Genomic DNA, 18567 nt, shown 5'->3' on the forward strand with positions numbered 1-18567 from the left:
AACAAATTCTATAAATGAATCACTCGCACACATGCTGGCAGTTGATGACTGCTTTACGTAACTCAGGTAGCAAAATACTGGGTTTCTGTTGTCAGCTTAACACTTGACACCAAATGGATCATCGTAGTCACTTTAGAAGTGCAATCAAATCAGCTTTATATACCAAGACACAAAGTTCTGGAGTTACTCAGCAAATCAGGCAGCATCTCTGGAGGACATGGAGAGGCGATGTTTCAAGTTGGAACCCTTCTTCAGACTGATTGTAGTAAGGAGAGAGAAAACTGGGAGGGAAGGGGGTTGAGTGGGACAAAGCCAGACAAGTTAGAGGTGGATACAGATGAGGGGAATTTTGATCGCAGATGGGTGGACAAAGGCCGGAGATGAAAGCAGAACAAAAAGCTGTGGGATAACGAGGGAAGAAGTGCAAAATATGCAGAGGATGAACTTTTTCAGCCAGAGAGTTGTGAATTTGTGGGATTCACTGCCACAGAGGGCAGTGGAAGCCAAATCACTGGATGACTTTAAGAGAGAGTTAGATAGAGCTCCATGGGCTAGTGGAATCAAAGGATATGGGGAGAAGGCAGGCACGGTTTACTGATTGTGGATGATCAGCCATGATCACAATGAATGGCGGTGCTGGCTCGAAGGGCCGAATGGCCTCCTCCTGCACCTATTTTCTATGTTTCTATGTTTCTAGGAAGTCATAGCTTGAAGGGGATGGGAGAATGGAAGGGGAGGACAGGGGGGGGTGGGTGAGTAGGAGAACTGAATTGCTTCCAGGTGGGGCAAAGAGAAGGGTGGGGGGGGGGGGGGAGGGGGGTGTGGGGAGGGGAAATAGAGTGTGGTTAGTTAGTTATCTAAAATTGGAGAATTAAATGTTTATATTGTTGGGTGAAAACCTTCCCGACGGGCCGCGTGGCCAGAAGGCTTCCCGACGGGCTGTGGCTGTGGACTGGGAATGCGGCCGGAGGCCTTTATCGAGGTGCTGTGGTCCTGATGTCTCCCAGATTGCCGCATAGAAGCCTGGGTCAGGGCCTGGCTGGGGCCTCGCGGGTAGAAGCCCGGGTCAGGCGAAGCGGCCGACGGAGCCCTTGGCTGGGGCCCAGGTCGGCACCACGGAGGCGTGAAGTGGGGCGTCGACAGTGGTGAGGCCTCGGCGGCAGCAGCGGTGAAGCCTCGCGATGACGGGGCCTCGGCAGTGGTGGAGCCTCGCGGCGGCGTCGGCGATGCCTCGTGGGTCAACCCGTGGCCGACGGTTGAGAGCGTGAGGGGGATGGGGAAGAACAATGGAAGACCCAGCGTGGGGGGACCATCATGAGTGGGGAGAACAATGGACAATGTGGAGGGGCAATGGGGACCCGGCGTGGGGGAACTGCTGTGATGGTAGGGGAACAAAATGGGGAGCCGGCGTGCTTTGTAACTTTGTCGGCACCGTAGGTGGCTGCTATTTGTTTACATTGTGTATGCAAGCAAAGAATCTCACTGTGCCTAGTCACATGTGACAATAAAGTATTCCTATTCCTATTCAAGCAAAATACAAGATACTGTCCATCCCGTTTGCATGTGGTCTCACCCTGGTAACGGAAGAGACCCAGTACAAAAGAGTCAGTCTCAAAATGGGAAAAGGAGTTAACATAGTTAGCAATCGGCGATCCAGTAGGTCTTGGCAGACCGAGAAAAGTACTTGGAGAAATGGTGGCCTAGTCTACATATGGTCTTGCTGATGTAAATGAAGTCACATTGGGAATACTGAATGCAGTAGATGTGGTTGGAGGAGATGCATGTAAACCTGGAAGGTGAGACGGAGAATCAGCCCTTCCATGTTACACGCAGGAATACCTCACCAGTTTGAGGAATGATGTAGTATACATTAGAAATGCATGGCATGGCACACATTATTTGTCATTTCAGAACCAATTTCACAGCACAACACTGAAAAATGGTGTTATGAAGCCAGATTTTGAGCCCCCAATTCTTTCTTCATTGTTCAATCTACTGTTTTATCAGTCAATGCAGCTCACAGTGTGGCTGAGTACTTCAGCTCAGGCAAGAGCATTGAAACGTATCTTTTGTTTCTATTCCAGGCAGAAAATGGAGGCAAAGGGGACCAGACTTGTACAGTTATGCTCTGTGCCCTAAGGCTACATGAAGTATATCCAACATGTTTTTGGTCTCCATAGACCTGCGGATGGGTCACAGTGTAAGTATAAGCAAATGGCAAATACCTATTAGAGGACCCAGCAGCAACATTTTTCTGCACTGTTATTCTTTATTCTACCACCTCTGCCAGATGCGCTGAATGGCTTGTTCTTGTGTTGTACACTGGATGGTTTAAAAATGGCAATTGCTTGGAATGGTTGGGAAATCTTAACATTGATGCTTTTCTGCTTCTCACTGAGATAAATGTGCCCTAGGACAAGATACTAGAATTTGCCTGCTAATGAAAATTTATTTTTTGCTAAACTTTTCAAAGGCAGGCTCCTCTGCTCTTCAATCAAGCCCGGTAAAGCAGCAATTTAGAAGCATCTTTTTCCACATGTCCTTTTAAACGAGTGTGATATTCCTCTTATTTCCACTTCATTCCACTGAACACAATGGTGCCAGCAAGATCTGTTACTGAATTCCGTATGAACTGAACATAATCTCTTAAATACTTAATTGTTTTTTTTAATAATACTCCAGAAATATTGTTCCAGGCTGAATTCAATTGTTTCACTTTATCTGGAATGCATTTTCACATCTTTTATAATTAAGTGACAAAAAGCTCTCCATATGCAAGCTATGGATTATTTAATGAATCTGTTGGTGCTTGTCTTAAAATATAGCCTCAGGAGGAATATTTTGCTAACAATGTAACCCAAAGTCAGAGAAAATACAGTTTAACATCTGTATTAAGTTTTCTTAGTGACCTGTTGGATTTTATCTTGTTCTTTTGTACCAAGTTTCTGAATATTGTGGATCGAAATTATATTTTTATTGGTTTCACATCATGCAAATTGCATAAAATGTAATACTGGTCAATAGACAATAGACAATAGGTGCAGGAGTAGGCCATTCGGCCCTTCGAGCCAGCACCGCCATTGAATGTGATCACGACTGATCATTCTCAATCAGTACCCCGTTCCTGCCTTCTCCCCATACCCCCTGACTCTGCTATCCTTAAGCGCTCTATCTACCTCTCTCTTGAATGCATTCAGAGAATTGGCCTCCACTGCCTTCTGAGGCAGAGAATTCCACAGATTTACCACTCTCTGACTGAAAAAGTTTTTCCTCATCTCCGTTCTAAATGGCCTACCCCTTATTCTTAAACTGTGGCCCCTGGTTCTGGACTCCCCCAACATTGGTCCAGATAGTTGCAGTCCAGTTTAGCTGGTTGCAACTGCTGGCATTCATCCATGAAAGTACATCCAGGATGTTTGGTGGCACAGAAATATGGGATTTATTGACCGTTTCAGAGAGCCTAGTACGTCATTTCGCTATGTCACCAGACTTCACATCGATTATGGGCCCCATTACTTTTAATGGGGATTGTAGGCTTGCAGATTAGGAGTTATTCCCTCGTGAGGATTTTCATTTAGTTTAAAGCTGTTTCATTATTTCTAAGGGATTTTTAGTTAACTTTAGAAAAAATTGAAGATTTTAATCATTAAAAAAATGTATTTACTGTAATGCTAACATATATTTTATATCTTTAGGGTACAGAGAACCAGAAAGATGGTGCCCCACATCTAGCAGGGAAGAGTGTGAGTGTAAACTGACTGCTGACAATTTACAGTGGGTTCCAGGCTAGCATGAACTGAACTCTCAAAAATCTGTGAATTTTAGCATCAGTCACTATTAGAGTTTTATGTAGAAATTTAGTAAACAAGAAGAAGAGATATGGCCATCATATATCTTGTTTATAAGTTGTAATAAACTGCAGAGGACAATTTTTACTAGTGTTTGATGGTTACCAAATCGGGATATATTACTGGGGATTTCGTCACATGAGTTCAGAGATGAAAGTATGTTGGTACATCTTGGTATGTCATACCAGTAAGAAGGTAGCCATTGCAATCAATACAAATCTCACATTGGCCTTCATCCATCAGAGTTTTGAGTAGTGAAGTTGGGATGTATTGTGTTCAGTTTTGGTCATCCTGTTATAGGAAAGACGTTGCTAATCTGCAAAGAGCGCAGAGAAGATTTACGAGGGTGTTACCAGAACATGAGGGCCTGAGCTGTAGGGAGAGGACAGAGAGGCTAGGACTGTTGTCCTTGGAACACAGGAAGATAAGAGGTAATCTTATAGAGATGTGTAAAATCATGAAAGGAATAGATAGGGTAAATGCAGTGTCATATATCCAGAATAGGCGATTCTGAAGAAGAGTCTCGACCCAAAACGTTACCCATTCCTTCTCTCCAGAGATGCTGCCTATCCCGCTGAGTTACTCCAGCATTTTGTGTCTAACTAGGGGAATCAGGAACCAGAGGACATAAGATTAAGGTGTTGGGGGAAAGATTTACTAGGAATCTGAGGGGCAACTTTTTCACACTGAGGATCATGGGTATATGGAATGAGCTGCTGGAGGAGGTAGTTGAGGCAGAAACTATAATAGTACTTAAAAGAAATTTGAACAGGTACATGGATAAGAAAAGTTTCGAGGGATATGGGTCAAACGCGGGCAAGTGTAGATGGGCATCTTGGTTGGCAAGGGCAAGCTAGGCTGAAGGACCTTTTGTCTGTGCTGTGTGACTCTTTGTAAAGGGTGAAATTAATTATGTTAGCAATGCATTCTTATTGGTGAGGAATTTAAGTTCTGTTCACCCTTGCATGCTTTCTAATCCCAGCCACTACCATGTCATATTCACTATTTTTTTAATTGCCAACTTTAATCTCATCTCCAAAGTTTCATAATTAACAAACATGCTGAAAAAGAATGGAAAGTTAATGCATTCAGTAGCGTCAAACAACTATAGAGTAGCGGTAACACATTACAGTTCTGCAAAATTCTGTTCAATTGAAGTGCTTGGAAAATGAATTACAATTGAATGCAAAATATAACCTGTTATTGCTACTTTACAACACTTTGGATTGGGACTGAAGTTTCTAAGAAGTGCTCAAATAAACGAAACACATTTTAGCAAATGGAAAACTAGTACCTCACAAAGTATTTAGGGGATTAATTTTTAATTTTTGAAGACTCCAAAATACTCCAGGATTGATGCCAATTCCAGTATTCAAATGAGTTGACCCACAATTTGAAAATGTAACTAACTGCCACCTTGAATATTAAAAGGTAATTTCAATCGCTGTCTGTCTTGCTAATTCCAGCATTTTCTGCTTTCGTTTTGAATATTCCTTAACTGGGGTATACATCTGAAAAAGACTGTACTGATTCAATAGTCTACTTTGCATGCATATTAAATGCAGTAAGATACATCTTAGATTATACCAACCCTTACTTTCTACATGTACCTCAAGCTGTAAATGAATCCCTCTACTGAAATGGATAATGGATGAAGAAAGAAGTTTCAAACACTTTCATATAAAAACTAGACAAAGTGGACCCGTTGGGCCCAAACCTCTCCTGCATTGGTGCAGCACCACCACCTCCTCCTCCTCCTCCTCCTCCCCTCCCCTCCCCTCCCCTCCCTCCCTCCCTCCCTCCCTCCCTCCCTCCCTCCCTCCCTCCCTCCCTCCCTCCCTCCCTCCCTGATAGATTTAAACTTTAAAATGTGAATAACTTAAAATATACCACCGATTTCACTGAAACTTCTTCCAATAGCACCAAAGGAATGACGCTGAGTAAGGTGGCCTAAAATTGTCGTGTTATCGTGTACCGTTTTGGCTGTAGTTCAGGAACAAACAAACAAATGAGAGTTTTAGTATATAGATGGCAACAATGTTTGTCACATGTGAAAAAACAATCACCTTATTACTTTTGTGACATACATGACATTAAAGCCCTGAAAGACATGAAAAACCTCAGAAAAAGCTGCAAAATGGCTATTTACTTAATTCCAATGATATATATCAATTCAGACTGAGACATAGAGTTTTAGAAATATACCTACACCACCAAATGTACCTGAAACTCACTGAATTTAAACTACTGCAAATCTAAAATGAACTTGAAGGATTGTTTGTAACTAGCTAAATAGCAGTGTTAAAGGAAGAAATTAGCAATACATGCTTTTTCTAGTCAAACCTTTCAAATATTTCCAAACCAATACTGCAGGTCGGAAGGTTGTTCACCCAACCAGGAAATATAAAGGCATCTGATGACCACATTCATAGTAAATATGATCTCGTACTGGATCACTAATCAAATGAAAGTCAAAGTAAATGTTCACCATTAGCTTACAGAGGATCTCCAGTTCGTACTGAAGCACTGCGGGGTGAAGAGAATCAATCTACAGCTAAAGATAGACACAAAGTGCTGGAGTAACTGAGCTTATCAAGCAACATCTCTGGAGAAAAAGGATGGCCGATGTTGCGGATCGGGAGGGTCCCTCCTGACCTGTAATGTTACCCATCCTTTTCTCTCCAGAGATGCTGCCTGACCCACTCAGTTACTCCAGCACTTTGTATCTATCTTTGGTATCTTTGGTATAAACCAGCATGTGCAGTTCTTTGTTTCTGTAATCTACAGACAACTTCGATGATACTGACAATTTCTGTAAGATGAACTATATTTAGAGCATGAAGACGAGTTTCCATCTGAGCATCTTCCAAAGGCAACAACTACATAATTCTATCCATATTTATTGATTGCCTCAACAGAGATTTGGTGTTCAGTTCTGGGCACCATGTTATAGGAAGGATATTGTCAAATTTGAAAGAGTTCAGAAAAGATTTACAATAATGCTGCCAGGACTAGAGGGTGTGAGCTCTTCAGTAGGCTGTTACTCTATTCCATGGAGCGTAGGAGGATGAGGGGAGATCTTATAGAGGTATACAATATCATGAGAGGAATAGATTGGGTAGATGCACAGAGTCTTTTACCCAGAGTAGGGGAATCAAGGGCCAGAGGACATAGGTTCAAGATGAAGGGGAAAAGATTTAATAGGAATCCGAGGGGTAACACTTTCACACAGAGGATGATGGGTGTGTGGAACAAGCTGAGGAGGTAGTTGAGGCTGGGACTATCCCATCATTTAAGAAATAGTTGGACAGGTACATGGATAGGACAGGTTTGGAGGGTTGTGGACCAAGCGCAGGCAAGTGGGACTAAAGGTAGCTGGGACATTGTTGGCCCAATAGTGTGGGCGAGTTGGGCCGAAGGGCCTGTTTCCACACTGTATCACTCTAAATTGCTCTTTAAGATAAACATGAGGAATCCATATGTCACAAGGCATTCTGGGTCTATAGTATGAAATAATGTGAGGAAACTTGATGAAAAAAATAACAGCATGTTACTGTTACTCAACCTACTTGTATGCACATTCAGGTCAAGTCAAATCAACTTTTTTTTCACATACATATACAAGATGTGCAGTGAAATGAAAGTGGCAACGCCTGCGGATTGTGCTAAAACTACAAACAGAATAGAAAAACTTTTTTTTTTAACACAAAAAATAAATTAATACAGTAAATTAAATTAGTCCCTGGTGATATGAGAGATAACAGTCCTGATGGCCTGTGGGAAGAAACTCCATCTCATCCTCTCTGTTTTCATAGCATGACAGCGGAGGCGTTTGCCTGACCGTAGCAGCTGGAACAGTCCATTGCTGGGGTGGTAGGGGTCCCCCATAATGTTGCTGGCTCTGGATCTGCACCTCCTGATGTATAGGTCCTGCAGGGTGGCGAGTGTAGTTCCCATAGTGCGTTCAGCCGAACGCACTACTCTCCGCAGAGCCTTCCTGTCCTGGGCAGAGCTATTCCCAAACCAGATTGTGAAGTTGCCGGACAAGATGCTTTCTACAGCCCCAGAGTAGAAGCACTGAAGGATCCTCAGAGAGACTCTGAATTTCCACATTCACCAGAAAATTCAAGGGATGGAAACACTGGATGAGTTATACATCTCCAGAATTTACAGCTTAATTTACAGCACTCCACAATTTGGCTCAATGCAAATGAAAATGTTCCCTTATTCATCCCATTGTTTCTGATCAGGGCTGAAAAACAGCTTACCAGTAGCAAACTGACAAAAAGACCAATGGAACCCTTTACCCCAGAAAGGGGACATATTTGAACTGTTCAATCCTATTCCTGCATGGAATAGCCTTAGATTTTTTAAATAACAAATTATTTATGTTATATGTCTTTGTCGTTTTCCTTTATGCTTTTAAAAAAATCAAATATCTTTCTTTTTATTTCATTTTTAATCTGATTTGAATTTAACTCATTCTACCTGCCAGGACTGCTCTGATGAAACTCTCCTTTTCTCTTCACAGATGCTGCATAATCTGTTGAATATTTCCAATGTTTTCTGTTTTATTTTATGGTGAAATAACATTGCAAACATGTAAAATTCATTTTTTCAGGCACAGAGGTTGTCAAACAGTAATCAAAGCTTAGCACACTGTTAAAATGCTGGTCACAGCACACACAATGTGTAACCTTTCTAGAATTTTTTACAATGAGATTAGTTCAAAAATACCAGAAATTCTTTACAGATCACCACTTTCTCAAACTTATCCTAAAGAAAATTACAAAACATTGTGCGCTGTGGAAACAAGGTAATCACTGCCAACAACTTTTTATTGTGCATCTACATACACTAAAGGTTTATGTTATTTTCAAGATATAAAGATTGTAAATACTTACAGTTTCACAAATAATGCAACCATTAAGTTTGGCCATGGTTTATTGTATCACAGAGCTAAGGAAAAATATTGCTTCTTATAATTTCTTACAATTAGATCTTTTGTAATCCCAGATTAATGGTAAAACAGTGCAGAATGTGAATATTTGATGAACATTTGTGTGAACTGATTATTTGTTAATCCTCTCAAATGGACCCCATTGTTCTGCAAATATTCCCCTCTCCAAGTATATCTGCACTTTCTTTTTGTAGTGCATTTCCATGTATGGTTATATTGTGTCCAAAAGCAGTGTGTTCCCATACATGGGTGTGCAATATCAGATCGGCTAATAAACATGTGAGGGATTTGGCTGTAGTTAATCAAACATTTCTTGCTCAGATACTGGAGGACTCCACGTGTGCAGTAAAACTCTGATAATTCAGCACCTGGGTCACTCAATAAGATCTTTTTATCCATGTGTACTGTGCTGGGTGTGTGACCGATTCCATTCTTGGGATGGGAAACAATGGGAGTCAGGAACATGGGAAGATTTGTAGCTTAAACCATGGTCTGGAGTGCATGCCATGTTTGGAATGAGGGCCTGTTGGTATACTGAATTTACGTTGAAACTCACCAGGCTCTGTTTACTGCTGTCTTTAAACTCCTACATTGACCGGAAATGTTTTATACTCAATGTATTACATGTTAAAAGATTGAAATTAAAAGGAGATAAAAGGAGTGATATAGAAAATCAGATGGCTGGCACCACCAATGACTTTAAGGTGCCAGATTATCAACATTATAATGAACATTGTTTGAGTGTGTAGCCTTTGCAAATAAACCACTACTTCTTGATATTTATTGTTGAGTCGCAACCTCTTTGTTAAGAGGTTACAGCTTTTGAATAGTATTTACTGGCACAAGCTTTTTAACAGTACTTTCAAAGTCATAATGCTCATTGTGCAATTTTGTAAGATTCTTTTCCACACTTTGCTTTTTGTGTTAATTACATTAAATCCGTGACCTTAGTGCTCAACAGAATGAAAGAACTTTCATTGTTGTTATTCTACCAAAACCATTCATTTTGATCTGATCTGATCTCAATCTTCGCAGTTCTAAGGAGAGCAATCCTGCCTTTGGAGCTTCTCTGCTTAACTGAAATCTGGCACCACTGGCCCTGTTCTAGTAATTCCTCAATAAATGCTCCACAAACTAGACATCGACCTAAACTACAATACAAAGCGCTGGAAAAACTCAATGGGTCAGGCAACATCTCTGGAGAACATGAATAGGTGAGGTTTTGGGTTGGGACCATTCTTAAGACTGTCTGAAAACGGTCCCAAGCTGCAAGTTCACCCAAGTCAAGTCAAGTTTATTTGTCACATAAACGTACACGATGTGCAGTGAAATGAAAGTGGCAATGCCTGCGGATTGTGCACAAAAAATAATTACAGTTACAGCATATAAATAAAGTTAATAAAGTTAATATAGAGAAGACAAAATTTAGTCCCTGGAGTTATAAAAGTTAACAGTCCTGATGGCCTGTGGGAAGAAACTCCGTCTCATCCTCTCCGTTTTCACAGCGTGACAGTGGAGGCGTTTGCCTGATCGTAGCATCTGGAACAGTCCGTTGCTGGGGTGGCAGGGGTCCCTCATGATCTTGCTTGCTCTGGATCTGCACCGCCTGATGTATAGGTCCTGCAGGGGGGCGAGTGTAGTTCCCATGGTGCGTTCTGCCGAACGCACTACTCTCTGCAGGGCCATCCTGTCCTGGGCAGAGATGTTCCCAAACCAGACTGTAATGTTGCCGGACAGGATGCTCTCTACAGCCCCAGAGTAGAAGCAATGAAGGATCCTCAGAGACACTCTGAATTTCCTCAGCTGTCTAAGGTGGTAAAGGCGCTGCTTTGCCTTACCCACCAGTGCGGCAATGTGCATTGCCCATGTCAGATCCTCTGTGATGTGGACTCCCAAGTATTTAAAACTGCTCACCCTATCCACAGTAGACCCATTTATCTCCAGTGGCGTGTAAGTCCTTGGTTGTTGAGCCCTTCTAAAGTCCACAATCTTTAGTCCACAATCAGCTCCTTAGTTTTAGTGACATTCAAGAGGAGGCTATTGTCCTGACACCAGAGTGCCAGATCAGCCACCTCCTTCTCATCGTTGTCAGAGATCCGGCCCACCACCACAGTGTCATCAGCAAACTTGATGATGGAGTTTGCTGATGTTCTCCAGAGATGCCGCCTGACCCACTGTGTTTCTCCAGCACTTTATTTGTAAACCAGCACCTGCAGTTCCTTGTGTCTCCAATCTACCTAAAGTATGTTGTCTGGAATTATCTACAATACTCTACAATGGGCAACATTATTCCAACAGTGCAGATGTTTCAAAATAGATATCATCAATTTATCTATTAAATCCCTTTACAACACCAGGATTCCATAAACCATTTTATGTCTTTTTAGTTTGCTACTTCCAAAAATATTTGCATTTTATCCCGAGGTTAAATGTACCAGTACTATGCACTCAATAACTCTTTAAAAAAATCCCAATGAAATTAGTCTGAAGTAGCTTGCTTTTAACATGTTTATGCTGGATTTCATATATTAGCCCATATTTTTCCATGAGCCACAAGTTTTTATCACAGATGACTGTTGTGAAGCCTCAGCTCATCGCTGACTTTGAACTGACTGGCGTTTTGTAGAGGTGTTTGTCAATCGCAGCTTTTCTTTTTAAACAGAGATGTCGCATTTACATTTTGCCATTTCTACTGAGGATGGTATGACTACTATCAAAGTTTTCAGCAACCCAGAGTTAATTTAATCTGCGCTGGTTAACTTTTCTACTTTGATACTGCCAACATCATTGGCTCCTGTTCGTTGCCTATTTCTATCCAGTCCAATATTTTGAATCATTTCTCATTTCTTGTAGCATTAAAATCATCCTTCTTTAATGAAAATAACTTTTAAATACTCTGATGAAGAATAGTATTGACTCTGTTTATTTCTCCATAGATGCACCCTGATATGCTGAGTGTTTCTAGCATTATCTGTTTTAGCTGTAATATACTAATTTGGCAGTCCTTTGCTATCACATATTCTCCAATTTTAGTCTGAACATTCCACCTGACTTTGACTATCATCTTAAAGTTAACTACTTTTTGTTGGCTACTAATCCCGTTCTCTCTCTTTGCTGTGTATATTTCCTTTCCTAGTTCTCATTTATATTTATTTTACTTCTCTACTGAACCATGAATATATTTGTTTTCCTGCATCATTTTAATCCCTTTACTTTAGCTGTCCCTGGAGCTCCAGTTTTGGATGGCATTTCCTTCACTCACTTCTAGTTTGTGCACAATTGTTTTACTTTTTCAAGGTCCTCATGTTCAATTAATTGAGGAAATTGTCCAGCAAACCAGTTAGTTCAGGGAGCAATTAGAGGCAATAAAAGGTGGCATAACTCTGATGCACAGAGATATTTATATTTTATATGTACTAGACCGTGGACTTGTTGGGCCCAAAACACTCCTGCTTTGGAGCAGCACCCTCTCCTCCCCCACTCTCCTCCCCCACTCTCCTCCCCCACTCTCCTCCCCCACTCTCCTCCCCCACTCTCCTCTCCCTCTCTCCTCTCCCTCTCTCCTCTCCCTCTCTCCTCTCCCTCTCTCCTCTCCCTCTCCCCTCCTCTCCCTCTCTCCTCTCCCTCTCCCCCTCCCCCTCCCCTTCCCCCTCCCTCTCTTCTCCCTCCCCCACTCCCCCCCGGATTGCCTCCCCTTCAATGGTACAGCACCCTCTCCCCCTCACTCCCCCCTCCCCTCCTCCCTTCCCCTCTCCTCCCTCCCCTCTCCTCCCCTCTCCTCCCTCCCTCCTCCCTCCTCACCTCCCTCCCTCCCCATCCCTCTCACCCTCCCCCTTTGGGGGGAGGGGAGGGGAAGGGGGAGTGAGGGAGGAGGTGAAGGGGGGTGGGAGGGGAGAGTGGGAGGGAGGGATTGGGGAGGAAAGGGTGCTGCACCAATGCAGGAGAGGTTTGGCCCCAACGGGCCCACTCGGTCTAGTAAGAAATAAAAACAGATGTGGACCATAAGCCCCTGTCACCTGCAAAGCTATTCTATATCAGCACTGTTTATTTGCTACCTCAGGGCCAATCTCATCATAATCACTAAATGCCCTGCTTCCCTTCATATTTGAAATAAAATTACTCTTTTTTAAACATACAAAATAATCAAACCTCCACAGTCCACTTGGTTTCGAGAATTCTGCAGATTCTTTTTAGTGAAGAATTTCTTCTCATCTCAGTCTTGAATGCCTGACCTCCTTTGTGTGAATTGTGATCTCAGGTTTTGGAAATGCCTGCCAAATGAAGTATCAGCCACGTCAAGCCACGGTCTGTAAGAATTTTGTATATTACAATGAAATAATTCCAGATTCTTCTAAACTTCAGAGATCATCGGGCCAGTCTACTAACTCTCCCCATCAATGGGCAAACTCCTCAGCTCGCAATCAATCTGGTGACCCCTTGTTGTCCTCCCCCTTCCTTAGATAAGGACTCCAGGCCTGTGCACTATATTCCAGACATGATCCCCTTTCCATCCTGGCCTACGGTAAAGCACACACTTGTCATGATTATTGGGCATGAGGGAAGAGGCTGCCCCAGTTATTCACCCTGTACACAAAATATGTGGGCCTTGTGGGCAATGTTCATATCATTTAAACGATTAAAAAGAGCTTCCCCCAAAATCTGCAGAAAAAGTTTAGTTGGAACTTTTAACACTGGGCTTGGTAGAATATTTTTGTATTGTAATTGTATCAATGGATGGGCAGAAGAAGAAGTGGGTACTGTGGATTTGAAATATAAATATCTGAAACCGTGATCTGTTAGGAGGGCAAGCACGTTGGAGAGAGACTGAATGGCTTTGCTTTCTGAAGAATGATAGTGAATGGCTGAATGGTACTTTCATAAAAACTTTCCAGGTGAGACAAAGGTTCACCTGCACCTCCTCCAACCTTATCTATTGCATCCACTGCTCATAAAAATGTGTACCAACTTCCATTTTGTTATTTGTTTACATGTTTTTGTAATCTTTTATGTAACTTTCGGCTTTAAGCTTTTGTAATGTTTTGCATTCATTTCCAAGCCCGCGTTTGTCGACCCACAAATCACCTGCTTGCAATAGAAAACAGTCTATCGTCGCTGCAAGCATCGCTTCTGCTTTGTTCAAAGAATTTGAATCAGTTATTCGCGTTGTTTAGTTTCAAATTCAAACTCCTTAAGACCTTGAACAAGTTTGTGCTTGTTTTAGTTATACTGCGTTTTAAATAGAACCTGCTGGCATGGTTCTTATAGAAATTCAATATCAACATGAACATGATTTAAAAACACCGCATACAAATAAGTACAGACGTATAGAATATGTACAAATATATATCATTTGCATTTTGTGTATGGCAATCTTTAAAATTTATTGCAATTCTAATTGACTTAGACAGGAAGCAAATGGTTATAGTCTGGAATGAGGTAAATGCATTGTGTCACTTTCTCAATCCATGTATTTCACAGCCACCCAGGAGCGGACGAAAGACTGCCTCCAAAGGTGTGATCAGGATCATCTGACCCTTGCCTTTACAGCCCGCTGTGAAGTTTCAATGCTGGCATAACTGATGCCCAGAACAATTTAAAACGTAAACGTTTATTTTTTAGATGGGCTCTTTAATTACATTCATGCTACTGAACATGTGTATTAAGAACATAAAACATAGAAGTTGTGTATACTTCTGAGTTGTGTGTGCAGCCACAGTATTTATCTGGGTGGTCCATTGAGTGGACCATCACAGCGCCTGTCACCTGCAAAGCTATTCTCTCACAACAGCTGATGTGTTAGCTCAGGGCCATTTTTCTCAACATTTCCAAATTCCCTGCTTCCCTTCATAGCTGGGGGCTGGGGGGCAGTCGCTGCAGTTTCGGTTGGTGCGTGTGCGGTGCCTGAGCTCCAGCTTGGAGCAGTGTCTGACAAGTGGGCAGAGAGAGAGAGGATCCGTGCCAAGAGGTGGCTTCACTCGCTGCGCGGTTGGGTCGTCCCGTCCGCGCCCTTGTCATGGACAGCGATTGGTCGCAAGTGGCGGCAAAAGTCTAAACTGCTGCGAGAGAACAGGAGCAGCCTGTGTGTGTATGTATGAGTGTGAGTCGGCAGCATCTCCGCCGCGACAGACAAGACAGTAGATAGACATGGGCAACACCACCTCCAGCTTCCTGACTCGCTCGACTTGGAACAATGTTAACCTGGTGGGCAGCACCACCACCACCACCACCACCACCAGCACCAACAGCAGAGCGAACCCCGGGCTGCATTGGTATCAGGGACACAACTGTGAGTTGCTGCTTGTACTGACACCCGTCCCTTCTCTCCTTACCCCAATCTCTCTCTCTCTTCCTCTCTTTCTTCTCCCTTCTCTCTCTCTCTCCTCCCACCCCTCTCTCTCCTCCCACCCCCTCTCTCTCCTCCCACCCCCCTCTCTCTCCTCCTCCCCTTTCTCCTCTCCTCTCTCTCTCATTCTCCCTCTCTCCTTCCCCTCTCTCTCCTTCCCCCCTCTCTCCTTCCCCTCTCTCTCTTTCCCCCTTCCCCCTCTCCTCCTTCCGCCTCTCTCTCTCTCCCCCCCCCCATTCTCTCTCTCCTTCCCCCCCATTCTCTCTCTCCTTCCCCCCCATTCTCTCTCTCCTTCCCCCTCTCTCTTATTCCCCTCTCTCCTTCCCCTCTCTCTCTCTCTCTCCTTCCCCCTCTCTCTCACATTCTCCCCTCTCTCTTTTCCCCCTCTCTATCTCCTTCCCCCTCTCTCTCACATTCTCCCCCTCTATCTCTCCTTCCCTCTCTCCATTCAGTGGTCCATTGCACAGCCGCTTTCACCCGTTGCCTGTGATATTTATAGTCCGTGACCCTCAGTTGCTAAGTGATGGCAGCAAAAGCCGTTGTTGGTTACACGGTTAAAGGTGGGTAAAAATGCACCGTCACTTACATCACTGGCATTCTCACGTCGAGGGGGGAAAAACAACTGGTCGACACTTGAGATGTGGCAGTTGCGTTGTCAACAAGCGCGGGTTTTAATTGCTGTTAGTGTAAGAAATAATGCCAGAGTTCATCGCAGCTGATAATGTTTATTTCATTCCAGGGTCCTAAAGACAGCTGTGTTGCGAAGGGGTAGGAATAGGAAGCGTAGGTGGGGCGCGTTTAGTAACAATTCCACCAGTGTAGTTTTCTTTTCATCCCTCGCCAGAAGATTATCGCATAAAATAATTATCTGATGTTTTCAATTTTAAAATGACACTTGTAGTCTTTCTTTTTCTTTCTTGGCCTTTTATTCTAAATGGTCGACTCAAAAAGAACAATCCCTGTTTTTAAAGCAATTCAATTAAAGTACAAGTGGGACTTATCTTTGAGGTGATACTTTCTTAGCATAACAAGATAAGTATTTGAAATAAAATGAAATGATAGGTGAGGGGGGAAAACATTCCTTACCAGAACTCTAACCTCAAACTACTTTCTCCCTCAGATTTGATTGCATGCACATTGTCTTGGCTTGTGGTTTGTGTTGATGCCCCTGACTCCTGTAGCATTAGCTATCTTTAGCTCTGTATTAAGTGATCTGCTTATTTCAGCCTTCCATTTGGCGAGAAACTTGATTAATTGACTTTAAAAGTCATTGCTTATAAATTATGGATCAGAAGCAGTTTTTCTACAAACATTATTCTGACCTGTCAGCTTTTGACATGGTTTGACACACATCCAAAGCATCTCCTTTCTGATCAATCTGGCAGGAGCTGTGATCACATGGTTCGATTTCTACTTACTCATGGAATGGCTTCTCTTCCTACATCTGAGCCTTTATCTGTGGAGCCCTTGAAATGTTTAAACCAGTAATGTAAGATCAATAGTAATGGACCTATAAGTGAACCTACTAGTTAACTGTCTTCTTCACCCACAAACTATATTAGTGCTGTTGGGTAGAGAGATGGAGATTTGGACATGAGGAGGCTGAAAAAATGGCAGTGTATTTTGTCAAGTCAGGATAGTATGCAACTTGGAGGCAGTGGCTTCCCATATACCTGCTACTCGCGCCTTTCTCCCAGACATCACGGCTTTTAGGAAGTGCCATTTGAAATGCCTTACTCACAAACTGTATTGAGTATTTTTAATCTGCACTCATCCAGGCAGATAAAAAGTGTTTCATTATACTGCTGATTTGTACTGTTATGATGGATTTGAGATGTCAATAGTCATTTATTTGTCACATACACATAAATGTGCAGTGAAATGGAAAATTACCCGCAGTTCAACAATAAGACCAATAAGAATAATCAATAAAAATGCAATAACACATACAATCATAAACTAACACCAAACAAAAGAAACATCCATCACAGTTAGTCACCTCCTCACTGTGATGGAAGGCCAGAATGTCTTTTCTCTTCCCCTGCCGTCTTCTCCCGCGGTCAGGCTGTTGAAGTTGCCACGTCGGGGCGGTCGTGGCTTCCGACATTGTAGCCCCCGCCGGGCGGAAAAAATCCCGCGGCCTATTGGTTGTGAAGTGGGTCTATCACTGTAGGATACCTAGCTCTTGTGGCCACAGTGTACCTGTGGTTAGTGCATTTGAGTTACTGGTCAATGGTGGCAGCCAGAATGTTTATGGTGGAGGGATAGTAATGCCATTAAATTTCAAAGGTTGGTGGTTAATTTAAAAGTATTTTCCTTTTGCATGAATAGTTCCTGGCACTTACTCGCCCATGCTGAACGTTGTCTAGATCCTGCTGCATGCGGGTGTGGACCTCTTCAGTTAATGAAAAGTTGTGAATGGAATTAAACAATAGTGTCAAAACAATATGGCAATGTTCTGCTGATCTGCCTCTTAAATTAAACCTGAGCTTGCCAAGGCCTCTACAATATATTTCCTGACTTGTCCTTAGTCCCATTCACCAAACACTTCTATGCTTGTTGACTCACAAAGGCTCACAATATGACTGTGCTTAGATTTTAAAATTCTTGAATGTGTTATCAAATCCATCCATGACTTCTTCCCAAATGACCTCTTCTGTAACTTTTTGCAGCTTCAATATTTCTTTCTCCTGCAATTCTGGTCTCTTGCACAATAAATGATTTTAATCGCCCCACTATTGGCAGGCATTGCTTTAGCTGTCTGTCCCCTGTAACCCAGTACATCCTCCCTATATTTCACTGATTCGCTGCATCTCAGTGAACATCATCCAAGATGTTCCTTAAAATCTGCCTCTTTGAACAAGCTCTTGGTCACCTTTTTGATATTGCCTTATGTGGTTTGGTTTTAGATTTTGTTTACATTCCAGGAAAATGTCCTGGAACATTTTATTGAATTAGAGGTAATATAAACACCAGTTGTGGTCGAATGTACCAAATTCTTCCCAGTTAGTGAGGGCAAAACAATATTTTACACATACCTGGTGTTGCGAATGGGAATTGCTTATTGAACTATGATTTAATTATGTTGAGTTGTTGCATCTTTAGCAATAAGTTTTTTGCAATTATTTACAAGCTTTGAAAAAATCTTTCTTGGCTGTATTAAGGTTGTATATTGGTAGGGTCTGTGACCTCATTTCATTCTGATAGAGGCTGCTTAAAATCTAAATTGACTAACATTTGCTCATTTGTATGCTATCGAGAAAGTTAGAGAGCAGAATACTTTTGCACAATGTGTTAAACTGCTGAATAGATTATATGTGGGTGAGAATTCAGAATCCCAAATATTTAACGCACATTACCATCTTGAACCCTCCTTGGTTTGCAGAAATATGTATTTATCCACAATTATAATGCAG

General features: G+C 42.4%; 1 protein-coding gene and 1 long non-coding RNA gene across 2 annotated transcripts in view; one reads left to right on the plus strand and one right to left on the minus strand.

Moving 5' to 3' along the window:
* ergic1 (endoplasmic reticulum-golgi intermediate compartment 1) overlaps positions 1-15784 on the minus strand; it is a 153952-nt gene extending 138168 nt beyond the window's left edge. Inside the window, exon 1 of the mRNA XM_078411572.1 lies at positions 15738-15784. Within this exon, the coding sequence (XP_078267698.1) occupies positions 15738-15748 (11 nt within the window). The 5' untranslated portion in view covers positions 15749-15784. The remainder of the gene's footprint in view (positions 1-15737) is intronic.
* LOC144600131 (uncharacterized) overlaps positions 15509-18567 on the plus strand; it is a 44674-nt gene continuing 41615 nt past the window's right edge. Inside the window, exon 1 of the long non-coding RNA XR_013548084.1 lies at positions 15509-15711. This is a non-coding gene — a long non-coding RNA (uncharacterized LOC144600131). The remainder of the gene's footprint in view (positions 15712-18567) is intronic.

The sequence above is a fragment of the Rhinoraja longicauda genome, chromosome 14, assembly GCF_053455715.1.
Source record: "Rhinoraja longicauda isolate Sanriku21f chromosome 14, sRhiLon1.1, whole genome shotgun sequence".
NCBI lineage: Eukaryota > Metazoa > Chordata > Chondrichthyes > Rajiformes > Arhynchobatidae > Rhinoraja > Rhinoraja longicauda.